The 22,179-nt window shown below is 40.7% G+C and overlaps 1 protein-coding gene across 2 annotated transcripts in view; it reads left to right on the top strand.

The window, feature by feature from the left end:
- The window catches only part of ITPRID2 (ITPR interacting domain containing 2), a 44,629-nt gene that overhangs the window by 4,819 nt on the left and 17,631 nt on the right, over window positions 1-22,179 (top strand). For both annotated transcript variants that reach the window (XM_072121579.1, XM_072121577.1), the window contains exons 3-9: window positions 2,017-2,062; window positions 6,571-6,626; window positions 7,719-7,775; window positions 10,285-10,327; window positions 10,422-10,520; window positions 11,080-11,288; window positions 12,264-12,961. In XM_072121579.1, coding sequence (XP_071977680.1) covers window positions 2,017-2,062; window positions 6,571-6,626; window positions 7,719-7,775; window positions 10,285-10,327; window positions 10,422-10,520; window positions 11,080-11,288; window positions 12,264-12,961 — 1,208 coding nt within the window. The remainder of the gene's footprint in view (window positions 1-2,016; window positions 2,063-6,570; window positions 6,627-7,718; window positions 7,776-10,284; window positions 10,328-10,421; window positions 10,521-11,079; window positions 11,289-12,263; window positions 12,962-22,179) is intronic.

Raw genomic sequence — 22,179 nt, 5'->3', positions numbered from 1 at the left:
TGCATGCAGGTTGCTGTGGTTGCATGCCTCTGCATTTTTCAGATTTTATTTTTTTGCATCATAAAACGCTTGAAAAGCAGTGACTTTACTCTAATTATACGATGTAATAAACCCAAAGAAACCTCCAAAGGTGGTTTTCCCCAGGGTGCATATTTAACATCTCTCCACAAGATAAGTTTATTGGGGGATGTTTATCAGGGCTTGTACGCCAGTTTTCTGGCGTGAGGAGGGGGGGGGGGAGACGTTATTGGAGCTCCTTTCCCGTTCCTGTGCATTCCTTCTGGTTAATGGCGGAATTCCTTGCCAGCACTTCCTGGGGGCCGGATGCATCGGGAGGCTCCAGCCTCATCTGGCAGCATTGCAGGGGCAAGTTTTCATCATTTGCACACATTGTTTTTCAGATGCATTGTTTTTAGTGTGGATCACAATAGGCGAGTCCTGTTCCTGCTGTGTTTTCACTCCACTCCTGGTTTGGATATCAAACTGTTCTAAAACCTATCCTAAATCTCCCCCATTGTCTTGATTGGTTCCATGAGTCCTGCACCTATTTCCAGTCCAGTAAGGCCACATTCATACATTCTGGTTGAATTGAGTTCTGAAATGCATTTCGGTAGTAAAGGGTAGGGGCACCACGTGTTTTGGATTGTTTACAAACATTGGGGCACATTTACGAAGACTAGTGCAAACTGTACTAGAAGTCGGTGTATGTGTATAATGCTCGGTGCGCCAGAAATCATGAATCTGGCGCTTCCCTGCACTGGGCCGACAGTTACAAACAATTGCGACACAATTTTGCCTGACTTTGCACGATACATCTGGTGCACGGTTAGACTGACCTCCAGAATGCCCCCTAATTTGTATGGCATGATGCCTATTACCTTGCCACAAAATAGTGACTGTTGTGACCCAAAAGTGTCTAGGACACCTCTTAAATACCTTTGCACACAATTTGCACTAGAAAGAACGTGCAAAGTCGGACAAAAAACTGGCCAAGGGCCTTCGTAAATGTGCCCCATTGTTTCCATTATCGCAATTGAATCGTTTTTCAAAATGCGCTGGGAGAGCCTGAAACACTGAGGGTTGAAATGTGTCCATACTGTGTAATAGCATTGTGAAGGTACCGGCAACAGACTCCTGGTACTTGTCAGCCAATTGAGATGTTTTGGAATAGAAGAACTACATCAGCGAATAGGACGTTATCTGTGCAGGGGAGCATGTGCTGGTATTGGGTCCTATTAGACAAAATCTGGCCATTGCTTCTTATACAGGTTCCTGTTATACTGGTTTATCAGCTCACTAGGATTTCTTCTCTTCTTTCTCTCAATCTTTAATCTGCAGAAATATTTTTCTCATTTGTACTGTAATCAGGTGAAGTGCCTATATACCCTGGCCTGCAGGAACACAATTCTTCAGATTCAGAAATCTTATATAAAGGTGGCGGAGATGAACGCATGTACCTGCCGTGTGCACATCCACAGAGGCTTTACATTACACAACACATATTATAAACTACTGTTGTGGGTTTTTTTTTTTTGTTGTTTTCAGTAGATTTTGCTTTAATAAAATCACATTGTGCGATGTTGCCGTATGTTTCAATGTGAGGTTTACTTTGCATTGTGTTGTCAATTTGCAAATATCTGTGCAGTTTGCATACGACGTGCAACATTTTTGCAAATTCTGTTGACAGAACGACTAATCCCAATGCTCCCTATCTTCTGCATTGTGATGTATTCTGCCTCTTAGCACCTCTAGCACCGTTTTCTCATTTCCATAGATTTTTTTTTTTTAGTATAACCGTGATCAGTGGACGGATATGTTGACATTCCAAGACCTTATTAGTAAAATATTATAGAGTTGAGGGTAGATATAAGTGAATGTAGAGCAAAGCCTGGCAGCCACTTCTCTGCTCTCTAACCACTGGCCATGGTTGTATAATGCTTATAATGAATGGCGCATGGCCTATGCTTTTTGTACTTTGGATGTATTTTATTAAGTGTTTTTGTTTTTCATTTGCAGCTAATATACCTAATGAGAAGATTGCAATATGGTTAAAAGACTGCAGGTAAGGATTATTTAAGTCCTTTCTTCTTTTTGCTTTGGGGAATAAAAACTGTGAACAAACCCTCCTTTCTTTTCTCTTCTTCTTCCAGCGTTTCTTCTTTCTTCTCTTTATATTTCCAACTCTTCTTCAACTCCTGACTGCTCTTCTTATTGTTTGTCGGTGGTTGTCATACTCTAACCTGCTGCTGACAGGTAAAAATAAATGGCGTTAAGCTTAAGTTAAGGGGGCGTAACAAGTTTTCATGTTATCCCCGGTCCACCAGATGATGTATAATTAACTGATGATCGTCTGGTGGGACTACTACCCCCTATCACGAGAACAGATGTCCCAATACTCTATAAAGGGGCGAGTGGTAGGTCGAGCAAGCATCCTGCCGCTCCATTCAATAGTTTTTGATGTTTTGAGAATCAGCAACTCCATAGAGTTCAATGGAGCAGGAGGACATATGCATAACCTGCCACTCCTCCATAAGCTGGTAAGAATGGGGTTCCCGCTCTGCTGGTCTTTGGGGAAGGTGGGAGTCCAGGCATTCCAGATGCTCACTGACAGCTTGTTGTCTCGTATACTGTGCGTAGGGTTATACTGACGGTAATGGTTACAGTAATTATTGATTTCAGTCACAATTGATAAATGTTTAGTATTGTAGAAAATACCGCAAACTGGTAACTTTTTGGTAATTTACTGACCACCTTCAGACACCATTTGCTGAAAAGCACAGCTAAAGTGCACATAGCAGTGTGTGGCGCTCCACGTGGTGACTATAGCCTGCCCCACACTTTGCTATGTGCAGCATTTTGGCTTTGCTTTTCTGCAAATGATGTCAAAGTAAGGCCAGTAAATGACCGAAACGTTACTGAATAGTTTGTGGTACTTACTGTAATAAAATCAAATAAATTAGACTCTATTCAATAGTTACGTTATATTAAAGGATTTGGGACCCTTTCCACAGCACCATTTATTTATTTCTAAAGTGTGCAGCAAAATTTGTACTCTAAAGTAATTTTATTGGCCTCCCTCTTTCTCCACAGTTTTTTTTTTTTGGCAATCCGTGTTCGTGTATAGATTAACCACAAAGACCTTTTGTATAGCTAATTGACACTGGATTGTAAGCCCCTTTATGATCAGAGCTGTGTACAGCACTGCAGAGTATGCATGCACTATATAGAGATAAGATCAATGAATATTATTGATGACCGATGACTGGATTTTAGGAGCCAAATTTCCATGGATCGCTAGTTCTCTAGCCAGTAGGAAGACAGTACAAAAATGTACTATAGTTGTGCAGTTTCTAATTTGTCTGCCTCTACCGGAGCTTTGTTAGGTTGAGTTTTTTTCCCCCTTAATACCTACCTGACCATTTAGTGTAATGGTTATGTAAGTTTCAGTGTAGAGCTGTTAGAAAGTATTTGAGTCTTTCTTTAAAAAAAATGGACTGGTACAACATATTCAGTAGTAGAGCGGTGTGGCTAAATTACAAGAATAACATCTAGCTGGGTACTTATTTATGAAGTATAATCCTGTGCTGGCAGCTATGACTTGCTGCTTGTGGCTGGATTACACCACCGGCCGGCCTCAGTTACTTCCTGCAGGGCAACGTCCCCTTAATAGCGAGTAATAGTGGAAATACTGGTATACGATCAGTGAGACGTATGTGTAGACGAGAGCCGGGTTATCACCTGACCATGAGACAGATAATTGTTGTGGTCAGACTGAGCTAGCTGAAGCCTGATCTCTCCAATCTCCACAATCTGCCTGCTCCGATCACTAGTTGCGTGTGAGCACAGGAAAGTAACGGCAATTAGCTTTTTGCCCCGGTATTGGGAAATTTCTGCTTGGGGCTTTGTTGAGTGCTGAGACTCCCATAGATCACGGGAACGGAGGGTTTGAAGTACCTCTGTCCGATCCCTTGTTGCCACCAGAGATAAGCGGAAGAGACGGCCGTGCATGTCCGTTCTGCTCCATTCATCTCTATGGAGCTGACAAAGATTGCAAAGCCCCGATATCCATTAACTCCACAGAGATGAATTGAGCAGAACAGATCAGCAAGTTAGACCCTATCCTGTGGATAGGGCTCAACTTGTTTCATGAGTAAACTGTATAAGCTTTCCACAAAACTCACCACCAGGTAAAACATAATAGGGCAAACTTTTTAAAACCTAGTTTAATGTTGGGCGAGACGGTCTACAACAGTCTACTCGTTCCTTCAAGGGCTCATGCACATTGTGTGGACGTGTGCTAGCTGCTGTACGTCTCCATGTATTTCTATGCTCCTACATTATCGGAGCAGGTCCTATTGCATAATTTTTGTCGCACTCCCTTTTTTTTTTTTCTGGGAAGCCATGACCCACAAGGCTGCATCTGTTTTTTATTAATAGTCATAATGGTGTCTAAAGCTCTATGGTGCAAGACCGTTTTCTGGAGTGAATTACAACCTAACTTTGCCATAAGAAAGATTTGATAAATCTGCTCCAATTTGCAAGGAGTTTAACTGCATAAATCTTAGACAAGCCGCAGAGCCAAGTCCAAAAGTCAGGAGCAAATATGCAGGTGGGTCGGGTCGCCACAACACCTGTAGAAGTACATTCGTAGATGGGGGAGTACGTAGGAAATTAGCTATTTGTTGGGGAAGATTTTTAGGGGGGGAATACTAGAAACTTCTGGTCAATTGGTATTTCAGGTGCCGGATCATGCACCTCGATGAATTCTATGCCAGGTTCCATGAGATTTTACAGACCAACCATACTTTTGGGGGAAACGGTTTCTTGCCTGTTCATTTTACATGATGGTAAGTCCCTGCTTCCCCGCTGAACAGCACTGCTGACACTGCAATTCTTTGGGGAAGCAGGGACTGTTTGCATCTTATACCATTATGATGCATGAAGTATGGTCCCCAGCAGTGTGAGCTTCATGGACTGCCCATGACAGGGTGGAACTGCCCTTAGTCCTCTACTGTCCCCTCTAACCAAAAATACCACTGGTTTGGATTTTTTTTTTTTTTTTTGAGACTTCCATATTTGCGTCACCACCCCATTCTCTATTGGTATTTCAGTGACCCACTGCCAATGTGAATGTTGAATGGCATCTACCGGCAGGATGAAGGGCTGTATGCAAATGAGCCCAAGAGTCTCAAATTTCTAAACTACACTTTTCTACTTTTGTATGTTTTCAGTCGCAAAATCTACATTAGAATGGACCGAAAAATGTGTATCACATGACACCATTCTGTATTCTACAGAGATCAAATATCGCTTACTGTCAATTTTGGAGAAGGATTTCTCAAATTTATTGTGCAATAATGTAATTTCCTCCGAAACTAAATAAGTAGATAAGTGGCCAATTAAAATCCATGTGCTACTTTATTCTTACAATTGAAAAACGGGTGTTTAACGCCGTCAGAAATATTCAAATCTCCTTGTGTTCCAGGGAGGATGGTGGTATTGTTTGTAGGTGTCGTCATATGATAGTGTAGGATGATGAACCCGGCTTCTTATTGTTACTTGCCCTCAGGGTGTCTGGTAGGCCTTCACTTGTCCTAACTACGTGGGAATGCATTCACTCACAATGAAGTAAAAGGGGAAAAAAAAATTACCAAGTTGGGCCTGTTTATGAATTATATGATTGATTTTAAGTTGAAATGCAACACCATTTTCGGGTATAAATGTATCCAATTTGTAAGTGGATAGACTTCATAGACTTCATAGCCTTAAAGGGCTTTTCCCACGCAGCGAGTTCGGTCCCACCCTGTGGAAAGTGCCTAACTTGCTAATTAGTGGAGGTTTTGCTGATGAGACCCCCACAGATCACTAGCATGAGGGATACCCCAGTCAGAGCCCTTGTCTCTTCCACAGATATGAGCAGAGCAACCAGGTGTACACGGCTGGGCTGCCCCATTCATCTCTATGTTTTTGATGGAGGTTGCTGGCAATCTCCGTCAGCTCCCTAGAAATGAATGGGGCAGCTCGGACATGCATGTTCTAGTGATCTGTGGGGTCCTACATATGGGAATAGGTTTATCATCCTACATAAACACTGATGAATCTGGCGTGGTATAACATTGTCTAGTCTTACTTTTACACTGAGTTTCTGAGAATCTCAATATACATGCCCTGTTCACATAAAGGAAATCTAGCATGATAAACGCGCTCATAGATGCAGGCTGTGACTGTGGTAATCTTCTTATATTTGTTATCTATGGACCAGCCATGTGACCAATGAGTATGATGTCACAGGCTTGTGCAGCGGATGGGGTGGGTGTACAGACCTTCGCCGATTATAGTTCGATAACCAATTCTAAGGATGGGTCATACACCAGAAGGGATGAAAACAAGTAGCCTGGTTTAACTCCCCCCGATAGGAGTGTAATTTTTGGTGTTCCATAGTTCTGGTTCTCTGCGAAAAGATGATAGGCCTCCCACCCTTTATCATGTGTTTACTGTGTAACAGAGGAAGGATATGAAACAATTATCAGGAGCGAGACAAACTAAGTTGAGTAATCTTGTGGTTTCTAGAACACCACTGGGAGCGTCCTTAGATGAACAGAGCACCCCGCCAGGCTTTCCTAAGGGTAAGTGATCGTTCTGCCTTTTGCTCTCTATTTACAGATATATCAACTTAATAGCCGCTATTTGTTCTGTATCTTATGCAAACTTACAGTGGGATTGTGTCATTGGACTCATTCTACCCTAGAACAGGTGTAAATTATCTCACGTTCCAGGTATAAAATGCATTTCAAACACAATCTTTAAAGCATTTTTTTTTAACCTTTCCGAAGTGCAACTTGTTTCTAGCCTAAATTATCACCAAATTATCTTTGTCTGATGAATAACATTTCACTTTTAAAATTTCATTCCCAACATTGTCCTGTCTGCCAGTGTGTGAGCAGTTATACATAATAGAAACCTAAGGAAATAATGAAAACCTTGACACAATTTCATGTAGGGCTGTGATCCCTGAGACCAGGACTTAGTTTTGTTTTTGTTTTTGTTTTGTTTTTTTTTTGGGGGGGGGGGGGTGTTAAGTGCTTCTGAATATTTCCCTTCTCACAGCACTGCAAAAATATGATTTGCTTCAGGTGTTTTTGAAAACCTAATAAATGCAAGAAAACAAAACACCACAAATACATTTTTGGCAATACTCAATATATAGTTTTGGAATGTACTCTTAATATATACTCTAAAATATGTGGCTTTTTGAAAGGGAGAGCATCGAGCCATCAAATGTCCAGCAGACTTATTGTTAAAGAGAGAGTGTTTCAAAATTTAGTACAAGTGTAGACTTGCCCGTAAGAAAAAATGGCCAAAAAATACATTAAACGCTATGTAGTCTAATTCTGGATTTAGTCTAGCTTTAATGGTGGGAATGTCTTTGTAAAAAGCACCTGTGGTACAGTGAGAATTAACACTTACAGTAAGTATCTCTGCTCTCAGATTTTCATTTTTTTTTTCTTCTTCTCAGTTTTCACTTGACAATACGGAAGTGAAACATGTTGCGTTAGCATTTGTGTGTGTGTTTTTTTTTTTTTTCTTCTGGTCTTGTTTGAGCTGTGCTTAGTTTAGCTGAACACTGACCTTCAGTACGCTGCAGGCATCTGATATGGTAACAAGAAAAACATGTGGCACGTCTGACTGAGCGGTCATTTTCCATTTTTCTCCCCTAGGAATGATTTTAAAGAATGGCAACAGTTTTGAAGATGACTTGTCCCTTGGAGCAGAAGGTCAGTATAGGACACGTGCCCCTCGCTGGTACCGTACATTACAGGGGCTATTGGATGTGCAAGGCCATGCCAGATTTGACTGTTGGATTTCTTCTTATTAATGTTTATGGATTGTATTTGGAGACCACCAAACTCCTGCGGGTTGCATTTATCGAAAGAAGGTTTTCAAACTTTTTGACTTTTTTTTTTTTTTTTTAGATGTAATATGAAATTTTATATAGCAGCTGTTTCAGTTTTCCATACTGAGTCAGTTTTCCTGTATGTTTCTATGTGGATAATGGACCCTCCTGCTCCCAGCTACTTGGTCATCCTCTAAATGGCTTGTAGGGAGGTCATCACTCAGGCACGGTGCATCAAAAATTTGTTGCACCGACCCTTTAAAGTAGCAGGATTTATGTGCATGTGAATAATCCTTGTACTACATTTGTACCGAAAACGACAGCGCAGTGTTAATTAACCTCCTCCTGTATGGACATGTTATTCGTGTTCACTAATTTTAGTCTTATGTAATCTGGGAATAGTGCGGTGTACTGTTCTCTCGGCTGCAGAAGCACCATTTCTGGAGATCTTCATTGCATAACATCCACTATAGTCTATGATCTCATAAACCTGTACAAGTAATAAATAAAACTGACAGCTTTTAGCCATATAACCTGCATTGCCACAAGCACCCTTCATCCTAAATACACAACATTATTAGCGTTTGTCGAAGTGGTTTTGCCTTGTAAACCTGCACAAGTGCATTGAAGTATAACATGGCAAGTATATAAAGACGTAATACAGTCAAGTGTCTGGTAGCTTAGAAGTTCTCCTAGAAAACCTGCAGCAACTTCAACTTCTCAGAAGGAACGATTGTCTCCTGCTGCAAGTCGTGGCAAGCTGCGGTCTAGCGCGGAGTTACATGTGGAGCTGGGAGGAAAGTCTTGTGGAGCTTTCAGTGTGTTGTAATGGTTGTTGTTTAGTTTGTGTATTAGCACAAGAACCAGATCTGTCAATTTCTTCCTTTTGTGTTCAGAATTAACTTCCTAGCAACCTTGCCGGTGCCGTGCTATTTACTCTCCTCTGGGTGTATGTGTCAAAGATTTAAGGTTTTTGTCGTCTTAAATCTGGAGTTTGCCTCTTGTTTAGACCCATGGCGTGCAGAAGTACACACACAGATTGGGTAAGACACCACAAAGGGGTCAGTGTTTTGTTACATAAGCATCGATGGGGTGGTTTCTCCTCTAGAAACGTAAATGCACCTTATCTACTTTTTTTTTTTTTTCCCTTCCTCTCTAATATTAAACCATGAGTTTTTTTGAAGGCCGTTTCTACCCTGAATTTTCATTTCTAGGAAATGTCAAGATTATAAAACATTCTTGTGAATGTCAAGGGCTGCATGTCCCTAGACACATTGTATCATGTAGTTAGATGCGGGTAGTGTACCCTCCTTATTGTGCTTTAGGACCTTCTTGACTGATCTCTATTGTACTTTTTGGGTTTTGAGCTTCATATTCTCATTGACTGTTCTATGTAATAAATGTATTGGTTATATTTGATGTTGAATATTAGTCAAAACTAATTGCTGGCAGTCCTTGGGTTACATACAAGATGGGTGGTTTAGTTTTGTACTTAAGATGAATTTTGTATGTAAGTTGGAACTAGTAAATTTTCTAATTGTATCTACAGACAAACCATTTTTTGCCCCCTTATAAGTGGATTTTCAAAAATTTGTATTAAGGGAACAAGGATTATCAATAAAGCTTTATTAGACACCTTACAGCTTATCATTGCAGCCTAGGACTGCAGAGCTTCACCACCGGTCACAGTAGGCAGAGAGGTCTGTCTGTAAGTTAGGTGTCCTTAAGTGTGGGGCCACCAGTAATTGAATGCTTGGTGAAGGGCGGAGCATGACTCCTTTTAGTTGCATCCCTAGAAACTTTCTAGAACCTAGAGTCCTGTTCCTCCCTTCAGACCCTGCACAAGGAATAATTCAATGAATTGACTTTGACTGGAGTGTTCCCAAGAGGATTTCAAATTTTTGAAGCTACATTGTAAATTCTATTTTATAACACCTTAACATAGGTACTGTATTATATCTTTTTAAATTAAAAAAAAAATTCCATATATAGATTTGTCATGAGTGAGTAACTTATGCAGTGCCAGTGGAAAGCGCACTTGTAACGACACGTACAAGTCATCCGCTGTGTAATGAAGTAGATGAATGCGTGTATGCCGTGTATCATCCCATAAAAGGAATTTGGTGTTTGTTAAATCAATTACAGGATTTATTTCTGAAACAAAACCTGACTATTGGAGACTTAAGACCCGTCCTGTGAATGAGGCAGCTGCTGCTAATTGTTTTTAAGCTCTGTAAAAGAATTTTAGAAGTGGCATGTACCTGCATATCTGACAGGTTGGGCACTTAGAAAGTATTCCACGTTCTGAGCCCTTGCCAGTAAAGATTCAAGTTGCGTGTCTCCATAGTAACTAAAGCATGACTGACGTCTCCTCCTCTTATTGTTTCTAGCTAATCATCTCCATCAAAGGTTCCTGCCGATGGAGCCCACCATGTAAGTAACATGTCATGGAGCTCCCAATTTTATGTTTCTGTTCTAGACTGATATCATTAACGATTGTTCACGCTCATGTCTTTCTGCTTTAAAGCAATGGCATGCTGGCAAAAGATCGACGACTCCAGTTTCACCAGAAAGGGAGAAGCATGAATTCCACTGGATCTGGAAAAAGCAGTGCAACTGTATCAAGGTGAGCTTCACTCTTCATATCTGTCTTTGTAAGCTACATTGAGGGTGTCCTTATGGAAGCAAATTTGTCTCCGCCACTCTTCTACAGGTGAAACATTTGGGCTGTTGCTTGTGGATCATTGGTAAAGCACAACATTTCTACTCGTTAGAAGTGTTCCTCAAGCACCTGCTTTAATTGGTGGGGAAACCTGGCAGTGAAGGCCATTGCCCATCGGTCAAACAATGTCACTCCAATAGGCTTCCTGGATTTACTCGTCCAAACCTACAACCACTGAACGGAGAGGATATGCATGGTTCGGTCCAATAATTTTGCAGATAGCGAGTTTGTTTGACCAAACTAGCTCTTGGGGCTTAAATATTAAATTTCACTATATTACCAACAAACGAGAAATGGAGCAGTTCAGGGTCCATTCAAATCACACAGGTCCACTGTGTAATGCAGGACTGGAAACCAATGACTTGCTGTAACTAATCTCCCTACCTCCCCCTTGGTTAGGGATTAAAATTAATATGATAATGTTTTTTTCTAACTTTTTATTTAATGTCCCCTCTTCCTCTAGCGTATCAGAACTGTTAGACCTTTATGAAGAAGATCCCGAAGAAATTCTCTACAACCTAGGGTTTGGAAGGGACGAGCCAGACATTGCTTCGAAAATACCGTCCCGCTTTTTCAACAATTCCTCTTTCGCCCATGGGATTGATATCAAAGTGTTTTTAAATGCGCAAATGCAACGGTTAGAGTTGGAGAATCCAAACTATGCCTTAACAAGTAAGTGTGTGTTCGTGCACGGATATTTTTACTTTTATTTTTTTTTAAAGAGGGGGGGGGGGGGGCGTTTATACTTTTAAATTAGCAAGCTTACCTGAGAGTTTATCGAGAGCTTTAGTTACTGTGCTGCGTGCGGGCATACATGATGCCTCTAATCGTTGAATAGACCATTGTTACAACTTAAAATTCCAGGCCTTCTTGGCATCGGCCTCACGCTGGTTGGAGTATAGTAGAATACTTTACAGCAGTCTGTGCCAAAGCGCAGTCTCTTGTTAATTGAGTAAGCATTTCCTTATTCATGCTGAGCATTTCATTCTGTTCTCTGGGGCTCGGGTAAAGTAAGAACACAATAGAGTTCTCATGAAACAGTTGAAGGCTTTTTTAAGTTTAAAAAAAAAAAAAAAATTCCTCTGGATCCTATATCCTATGCACTAGTGCTAAGTAGTGTGTTTTTTTTTTTTTTTTTTTTTTTTTTTTTCCCTCACTTCTTAAAATTACCTCCTCAAAGATTACTTCCTCCAGGACATCTTGTTGATTCTTTTCTGAAGCTGATATTGTCTGTCTAGGTTAAAGTTTGCTATGATTTTTTTTTTTTTTTTTTTTTATCCCCTGTCGAGGAAAATGAGTGGTTGTCACTCGTAAGAGGCTGGATAATAAATGGTGTAATTGTGTGTTGAGTATGGTGGATGTATCTTTTAAATGCCTTAGGCTAAAATAAAAACTATGGCAGAGCAAGTTCTCTATTTTTAAATGATGATTTCTACAAAATAAAATGCTTTAGTTCTATGAGACAGGGGAAAGAAAAAAATATTTACCAGACGTATGCTGCTGCTATTTTGATGCCTCTGTGGTCATTGGTTCCTCCAAACGAAGGCCTCCTACTTGGAGAGACTTTTTTGCTGTGTGTGGGTTTTTTTTTTTTATCTTCTTCATGTCTTGCCATATTTTAATCTGCTTTTTTTTTTTTCCAACCAGGTCGATTCCGACAGATTAAAGTCCTCACTGATGTTGCGAATGCTTTTTCATCTTTATATTCTCACGTATCTGGAACTCCACTCCAACAAATCGGCAGCTCTAAATCTTTAACTACTTCTACTACTGTTGAAGCTAAACCAGCACCTCTCGCCCGGTCTTCTAGTCAGACTGCAGTTCGTTTTATGGAGACACTATCTAAACTTAACTTATGTGGGGCACGGTCCTTAGGAGAGTCCAACCATTCCGCTCAGTCTCTAGAAGACAAAGGTCCAAACCAAAATGGTAATGATGATGAATCCAACAAAAATGATCAGAAAGTACTGAAACCTTTTAAAAAGACTTCCCCACCTCTTGCCACAGTTAAAGAGGAGGTGCCTTTAGTCCTTAATTCCTTAGTCTCCGACACCAACGGTCTTGATGGATCTGCCCATCCAAAAGAAAATGGTGTTTTAGAGCCTTTACCTAACTCCAACACAAATGGGCAGGAACAATCTCCCGCAAATCTTACTGAATGTGATACTTGTGTTATGGACTCCCCTACTCACAAGGATTTGAGTGTATCTACTGATCAGGATTGTGAACACTACCTACCCGACAAAAATCCATCCACATCAACGCCAGAGAGGGATTTGTGTGTGACTAACCCTTCCATATCCAGTCTCTTGAAGCAAGATAAAGAATCTTTCGAGCTGGAAGAGGTACGTACTATGTTTTCCTCTTTGCTAAACAATAATAAATTATGTGAGGTACATGCTTTCTTGCCTGCACTCTACACCTATTAGAAGAACAATTTTGATTTCAGGTGCTTTTACACAATTGCACCAAGACTGCATTGTAAAGGGATAATTTGTTTCACCAAATTCTGTGTGGTGGCCAAAACCACTGGCCAACTTTGGTGAAAAAACCTTGCATGTGTGCAACGGCCTTTAGAGGATCCGGATCAACGATTGAAAGGCAAGCACAATTAGGTGCTGGAGTGTACATCTTCTGGCAGGATCTGCTTTTCTTAAAGATTATTATGCCCTTGCATTTAAGAAAACTAACAATTATGCAAATAAGCCTGAGAGGCTGATAGTGTTTGCATAATTAAAAGTTTTTTTTTTTTTTCTGTAAAAACCAGGGCATACAAAGCTAAAAGAGCAGATCCTCCCAAAGGGGGCGCACACCAGTATGTCTGTGCTCCTTCAGAATGGAACAGCATATGTAACACACAGAGGCTTGGATAAAACGCCTACAGCCTCTCCTGGCTCATTAGCATAATTTTAAAAGTTGATTTTTAGAAGGAATGAGGTTATGGATAACAAATATTTTAGTCACAGTGCCTGGATCTATGAGTAAGTGCCCCTGGTTTATCACGCTGGATTTTGATGGTAGATTTTCTTTAAGCATCACATTTGACGTACAAACGTTATCCAAGCGACACCATACCTGAAGACCCTTAACTATCTTTAAGCATGCCTGAGTTTTGTCATCAGTTACTCAAATAGTTTTCTTTTACATAGTGTCATTTTGGTTGTTTTTATTTTTTCCTCCACATAAAGCATTGGATACCAGTAGGTTAAGCTCTTCGATTCCAAGAATGAAAGGCCTGTCACACTCCTAAGAGAGGGATGCGCAAGAATTACCAAGAAGCGCCAGTCTCTTGGTTAAGCAAACTGCGCTTTGGGTTAGATTGTAAAATCTTAAGCTTTCAGAAGAGTGCCGCTTGCTTAACACACAAGATGTCCATGACTGTGATCTGTTCGCTGGATTGAAGGACAAACCCTGAGCGGGATTCTGAGTAGTGTAGTGATATATGATTTAAGGAGTCCCGTCATCCTTTCTGTATCGGCTATTTTGTGGGGAAGAAATGACTCCTTACATGATATATCACTATGATGCTCGCAGTCTTGTCCTCTGTACTGTGGTCGGTCCTTGAATCCAGCGGGTGCATGGTTATGAATCATGGACCAACCTTTGTAAGTTGCTTCTGGTCCTGCACAGAGGTCACTTGTGTCAATGACAATATTTTTACATCTTAACGACCTAAAAAAGTAAACCATTCATTTGTTCAACTCTAAGATGGTCAGTTTGCTGTTACGTCTGCAAATAGTTGAGCATTGGTGTGTATGGGGAAGTCCAGAGGAATGATGGGAGGTCCTAGTGGTCAGTAGAAGGATGTGGCAGTTTTAGTGCTTTTTGCAGCCTTTTGTCTTATTAAGGCGGCTAATGATTAACCCTGATATCAGAGCAGAGAACTGATAAGTGAGGCAAAGGTGGTGGCTTAAATGATGGCACTTTAGCTTCTTCTGTCCTGATAAGAGTAATACTATAACCATTGTCCTAGAGGATCAAGTACAAATTTTCTCTTCAGAGTTGCCTGCCTCAGACTGGTCGCACTAAACATTTTATTGGGAGATACATCCTATATTAAGAGCATGAGATATATAATATATATGTGAAGAGACGTTCACTGCGTCTTTAGTTCATAAAGTTTTTGAGACTAACCTATTCATAAGCTGTTATTAGCATACGGATTAAAATGGGAATTTCTCAAACTGGATAATACGGAAATAACGTTGGGTATTTATGAATTTGCTGTGCTGTCCTCTACAACATGCTGCCAACAGCTTGTTAGGGGGGCTGTAGACTCGGGTGGGTCCCAGATTGTTTGCACAAAGTTGACTTGGAAGACCGTCATCCAGAAAGCCCCCAACTCTTCTGCAGCCACAGTAATGGGGTAATGTCTGCCAGGTTGTTGTGTTTAAAGGCGACAATCTTACTCTGACAGGTTTTTTATAAAACTATTTCCTGAAGTGTCACAATAAAACTGACAGCGTGGGTGGATATGACATCCATGTGGGTATAAATTACTTATCACATGCTGCCACCCACATGCCCCCCCCCCCCCCCTCCAGGTCATGGGCATTGTTTCCCTTCTGTCTCGGCTCTTATCTGTACTTAACATTACTCCTCCCTTCCTAAAAAAGAACAAGTGAGTCTGTTTCATAATTGTGGTAAGTTTAGCTTCTGTTTTCTGGGACGTTATCTCTTGTTAAATGTTAAGCCCTTGTGTGAAGAGTGCGCTTCGTGTAATAACAGGAGGCCTCTCTGACAAGTAAAAAGCCCTTCTTCAGACCTGGCAGAGCGAGGGCTACACTGCAGTGTACCACAAGGGTAATTTTTTAAAAAAATTTTTGCATTTAATTGCAAGTTTGTCTAGTATTAACTTGGTAATAAGTTGGCAGAACATTTTTTTTTTTAATGTCCTTTTAAAACCGATTAAAACTTGACTTCCAGAGTTGTTCCATAAATATGTTTGTGGCGATTTACCATGGGAATGTTGGTGTTCGTGATGTGTGGATTCTTCGAGGCAGCCGGTCTGGCACTGGCTGGACACTGTTGGAGAGCTAGAGGCTACAAATTCTACGGATGAGCCGACTCCCGGCCATGAAATACGGACAGTGTTTTTCTCAGATGATTTGCATCAGTTTGGCACTTGTTTTTCACTGATCCTTGTAAAATATACTTTATGAATAATCTCGGAAAACTGGATCGGATTTGGAAATGCCTTTCATTTTAATCGAACGGTCAGTTAAAATAATGTCCGTGTGCATTGATTCCTCTTCCATTCATAATATTGAAGGTGCGTTTTCTACAGTTGTGCAACTAGCCTAAGACTATCTGTATATGTAGTGGAACGGCTACAGATTTTACACAACGGTAATTGCTCAGACATTCAGAAGTGGCATCCTCCAGCATGAATCGGCTACAGGGGGTGTGGGTTTCAGAACTTAACCTATAGCCCTTGACCTATAAGACTTAACCCAGCAATAAATCTGATCTTAGAAATAGTTTTGCTGAACATGGATTATATATATATATATATCTCTATATATCTCTATCTAAATGTAATTTTTCCCTTTTAAGACTAAAAGTTTATCATATAGAAAAAGGCTACACTTGCAAATGAACATATTCAAGGTAAATTCCAGGAAAACTAGACTTGAACTGGCAGATTTAGGCATCCATTTCGACTCTGCATAGTTGGTTGGGGCAAGAATTGATACCGCTGCTGTAACATTTTATACTCGGCGGAGGCCATCATGGGCTATGGTGGATGGATGCAATGGTATTGCATACATCTCTGGCCTCCGCTCAGTGAACACTATGGGAAGTTCCCAATGAGGTAACTCTGTGTAAGAACTGTCATTGGGGCGGTCACACATCATTGGGGGAGACGCCTTGCTCTCGCTGCTAATGTTCACTCCTCCCACTTTCAGGAGGCAAGGGAGGAACCCAGCCCTCTGTTGTAAGGGCATATTGGGAATCTGACCAACCTATCCTTCCAACAAAGGGATAAAATGTGGTGGGAATGTGCATCCAAAAAAGGCACATTTTACATGTTGTTGTTCAACTGTACAATACAAGAGCTGTACAATACTTGTCCCATGATGGTGCAGTGATCCATTGATAGACAGGAAAGCATTTATTGGCTGATCACCTAATTTTATGATGAATATCCGCAGCCCTCTACCTGCAAAAACTGTATTGGATACCATCCTGTTGTAGAGTTTGAAACCAGCTGTGTGAAGGCCCTACCAGGTTCAAGGACTGTAAATCGGGCACACTTGCATGCAGCTTTGTGCCTCCTCTGCCAGGACCCGCACGTCTTTTATTATCTTATGCCCTTGTTTTTGTAAAAAAAAAAAGGCTCTGGGCTCCATAGCTGTTCTTGAACCCAGAGCCCCTCAGGCTCATTTCTATAATGTGTAAAGCTTCACAAAAACAAGGGCATAAAGAGCTAACGGAAGAGCGGATCTGAGCCCAATGACCTGTTTTCCAAAATTTCAGCTGATAATGCTGGTGATGGATCCAAAAGATACTTGTCATATACTTGTCAATGTTAAGATGCAGTCTGCATTATCTGGGAATCGTCACATCCTTTACTGAAGCTCCCATGGTATTGGTGTGGTTGGACACATGTTAATCATGCCGCTCCATCAGTTAGTGAGTACAGGACTTCAGTTTTTGTAACGGTGCACAGCACATGGACTGCCAAGGACCAGATTGTTTTCTTTGTTTGTTTGTTTTATATATTGTCAATGGGTGGAGGTTAACAATAATACTTAGTTCTTAAGCGGGACAATATCGATAGCAGCAAAGACTTCATGGCCTCTTACTGGTTTCTACAGTTTCCCTGGCAGTCTTAGCATTTTAGTGCAGCCATCTTTTGGTTTTTCTATGCTTCTAGTTGTGGTCTTCCCATACTTTTGGCTCGCTCTTTCTCCGTGCCTGTGGCTACTTGTTGAGTTGTAGCTTCCTCCTGAGAGCTGTATTGCAGAGCGCTGGTCTAGACGTTTTATGTGAAAGTGAGGCAATGTGTCCAAATTACGGGAATAAATGCTTACTAGAGAAATTCTGCTAGCGATGACATACATACAACTTCCATGTATACTAAATCTGATGAAACCTACAGTCGCTGTGAAAAATTGCTTAGCGTGCACATTACCCCCAATCGCCATGCACATGCCTTCCGGTTTTGGTCTACCATTCTGCTGAGGAATGAGGAAGTCTGTTTTCTAGAGAAATGTGTGCACGTTTTGTATTGTAATTCTTCACTGATGGTAGTTAAAATATTCAGATAATAAAATACAGAGAAGTGGATATCCTATTAACCCTGTACATTACTAAATACCTTGCTGCATTAAATTTCTGTCGCGTCACGCAAAAACTTTTTTCAGTTGAAATTATTAAAGACATTAGGGGAGATTTATTGTGCCTTTCCTTCAGAAAATGGGCACATAGATCTTCCCATTACCACCCATTTGCAGAGTTTTCCGGCCCGCACCCCACCTTGGTCGTGATGGGCAGGACCGCCAGGCCAGACATGGTCTAATCTGACCTGACGGAGACTACTAAGAGGCTGGAGGTGGGGGTTTAAGACTAGCGTTTTAAAACTTTTTTTTTTTTTTTTTTTTTTTTTTTTGTGTTGATTCTCTCTCAGAATGTACCCTCCCCCCCCCCCCCCCTAATTTGTAGTGTTCTGGTCTTTACACATACTCCACATACTCTATTCATACTCAGCTCCTGTAAATGGGGGCCTGATGATTGGAACACATTTCTTTAATGGCCCTAAAATTGATCAAAAATGGCCAGCAATGTGTTGGCTAATTTATCAGTTACTGAATCTCATTAAGGCTACATACACACTAACCTGTGTTGTTCTAAAGCTGAAAACTCCATATTGATGGCCTGTTTCTTTGGCGTCTGAAGTCCGCTGATGGCTGCAAATACAGTAAAGCAATAAGACCTTTTCATATTTAGCTTGGACACAGTGGGGGACATTTTATCAGGGTTTCTATACCAGAAAACTGCTAGCAAGCCACTATCGATTTTGACCCTTTTACACTATATCCCGGCCAGGCTGGGCAGGACCGGTAACTAATTCTGTCTGCAGGAGAGGCCGGAGCCTCTAGACGTATCCAGCGGTGCTGGAGGTGCAGGGACTTTGTCAATGTGTAATCCATTGGAACACATACATTGGGGGACAATGAATCGCCTCCATTGCATGTGTCATAGTAAAATCTGACCTGCTTGGCTCTCTTCTTGGAGAAAAACTCTTCAGTCCGATTGTGGTCTTGATGAATTAAACTCCATTTTGGAGTAATTTTATATCTTCTCCCTGCATGTTGGTGGGAACCTGATTGACTATTGTATGAGTTGCCGGTGTGACTCTCAAGTCTAAGTGCGTCTTGCCCTCGCTGACTTCTGTTCCATTATAGATGATTATGAAAATGAATCCTGCTGACTCGTCATATGGCTGATTCCCAACCAGAAGTAACATTACTTACCTGGTGGTGTTACCTGGTAACAACTTACTTGGTGGAAGAATTTCATAAAGAACCTTTTACTTCATTCCACTTTTGAACTTTTGCAGATATTATGCCTTTGTTCACATTTTCTATTCCTATTGACCATGACCATGAGATTATTGTAAGAAGGATCCAGAAATGATCTGAAGGAAGCGGGCAGACTCCGCAGGTATAAAGTCCTAATGGGAGGGATTGTCACATTGTACTGAAGATTGATCTTTGCCCCATTTAAACACATCCACCGATCCAAAGATGAATGAATTGACACTTTCTTAGTCTCTAATCCCATGTAGATTTTTATCTCCTAGTCTTCTGCATATCTGTGTGTATTAAAAATTGGACTGATAAGTTCTCAAATTGTGTCCTTGTTCAATCCATAATTGTTTCAGGTTTTTTTTTCTGTGCTCAGTGATCGTAATTCCTATTGAACTCGCTAAAGACTTTTTTTCTTTTGTCATTAAAAGGCTGTTACTGTGAAAATTAGGAGGGTAACGGTGACAGGAAACAGAAGTTTAGGTTGGTAGGCGACTTTTAAACAAAGGAAGACTTCTCCCTCCTTTCTGTGTGTTTTATTTTTCCAGAAACTTATAAATGTCACTTGTTTTTCATATGGGTTTGGTCACTCTGTGCCATGTGTTCCCTTGTAGCATTAGATAAGCATACATTTCCTTTTTTAATATGCTACCGAAAAATGATGAAAACCTGCTGATGTCATAGGCTTCACAATAAACCTACACCCAACAGCAAAAGATCTGTGGATAATTTTGTTGGCTTTTAGAGCCTTTTATATTTTTGAGCTTTAACTGCTCTGCCTGCTTGGGTTCCTCTCTTTTCCTGTGACTTAGCCCATATACAGTAAATGAAGACTTTTAAGGCCACAGAGAGAATTTAGCTGATTTTTTTGGTTCTAGAGGAAGGTTAGTAGCTACTAATCAAATCTAAAAACGGTCCAAAATGCAGCTTGTCAACGCACCGTCACATAATGCATTAGTAGGTGCCTGGAAATCACCTGAGACTCCAGCAGGTACAGGCGGTCCCCTACTTAAGAACACCCGACTTACATACGACCCCTAGTTATAAACAGACCTCTGGATTTTGGTAATTTATTGTACTTTAGCCCCAGGCTACAATAAACGGCTATAACAGTTATCACAGGTGTCTGTAAGATTTATTGTTAATCCTGGTTCTTATGACAATCCAACATTTTTTTTTTAAAAAATTCAATTGTCACAGAGACCAAAAAAATTTTGACTGGGGTTACAATAATAAAGTATATGGTTCCGATTCACATATAAACTCAACTTAAGAACAAACCTACAGAACCTATCTTGTATGTAACCCGGGGACTGCCTGTATAAGGTAGTTTGGTAAAGAATGTATCAATCACTCCAGATGCAATGTAAGTTCAGCTCACTATTAAGGCGTAACCGTCGGAACGTGTCGCTCATTTGTATGTTTGTGGTTTTTTTTGTTTTTTTTTTTGTTAAATCAAAGTTGGACTAATTGAGTTTGAGCAGGCTGTAGGTTTCCTAAAACGTTTCCAGTCGCACTTTATAGGGGTTGTCTACTTTCAGTAAATAATTGATATGGTTTGTGTAATGAAAGTTAAACAATTTTCCAATATACTTTTTGTATCAATTCCTCATTGTTTTTTAGATCTCTGCTGGCTGTCAGTGAATGTCCATGATAATGTGATGTCACACGGGTGCAAGGCCCGCTAGTATCACAGAGTAATCAGAGGTGTATGTTATGACGAGTTGTGCGCCTGTGCGACTTAACTTCCAGTAGACAAAGCTGTCCACGGTCATGTGAACTGTGAAGCTTACCATAGAATAATAATAATTCCTTCATATAGCGCACACCGATTACGCAGCGCTGCACAGAAATTGTCAGATCAGTCCCTGTCCCCAATGGGGCTCACAATCTAATTCCCAGAATGTTTTGGAGTGTACGTGGGTTTCCTCCAAGTCCTCAGTTTTCCTCCCAAACACGGAGAGAACATACAAACTTTTTGAAGATGTTGACCTGAACCCAGGACCCCGGTGCTGCAAGGGCAAAAGTGCTAATCACTCAGCCACTGTGATGCCCATAAATGACAGCAAGCAGAGATCTGGAAAGCGATGAGCAATTGATACAGAAAGTACCGTACCAAAGTAACATTTCATTACAAAAATTATCAGTTATTTACAGGCGGTCCCCTACTTAAGAACACTTGACTTGCATACGACCCCTAGTTACAAACGGACCTCTGGATATTGGTAATTTATTGTACTTTAGTCCTAGGCTACAATGCTCAGCTGTAACAGTCATCACTGGTGTCTGTAATGAAGCTTTATTGTTAATCCTGATTCTTATGACAATCCAACATTTTTAAAATCCAATTGTCACAGAGACCAAAAAAGTTCTGGCTGGGATTACAATGATAAAATATACAGTTCCGACTTACATACAAATTCAACTTAAGAACAAACCTACAGACCCTATCTTGTATGTAACCCGGGGACTGCCTGTACTGAAAGTGTACAACCCCTTTTTAAGTTGTGGAAAGCTTGAAAATCTACTGTCAAAATCATGAGTGAAATGCAAGGGGCACTTACTCATAGATCCAGGCAGTGTCTGTGGTAATTTTCTATGTTATCCTTGGCATCCTTCCTTCTAAAATCAACTTTTAAAATTATGCTTATGAGCCAGAGTGTGCTGTAGCTTCACAGGCTCTTAGTCTCTGCTCCCTCAGCACTTGTGTTGTTAGGTTACAGCAGGAAAAAAGTGCTTGTGCAACAGCCTGTGAAGCTATAGCACGCAGGGGCTCTGGTTGCATCTCTGAGTCCTTCAGGCTCATTAGCATAGTTTAAAAAGTTGATTTTAGAAGGAAGGAGAAAAGAGGTAACATATAAACAGTGCCTGGATTTGAGTGTGTCCCCTTGATTTTGATGGTGGCTTTCCTTCGATCCACACTCCTGACACTTGTGCAGTGCTTTTCCATATTGAAATAAATTACATGTACCCATTGCAGCCATTATTTAAGAAAATGAGAAGAAGCAGTGTTTCACAAGGGATCAGAC

The sequence above is a fragment of the Engystomops pustulosus genome, chromosome 8, assembly GCF_040894005.1.
Source record: "Engystomops pustulosus chromosome 8, aEngPut4.maternal, whole genome shotgun sequence".
Classification (NCBI taxonomy): domain Eukaryota; kingdom Metazoa; phylum Chordata; class Amphibia; order Anura; family Leptodactylidae; genus Engystomops; species Engystomops pustulosus.
This window is presented reverse-complemented; position numbering and strand designations above follow the sequence as displayed.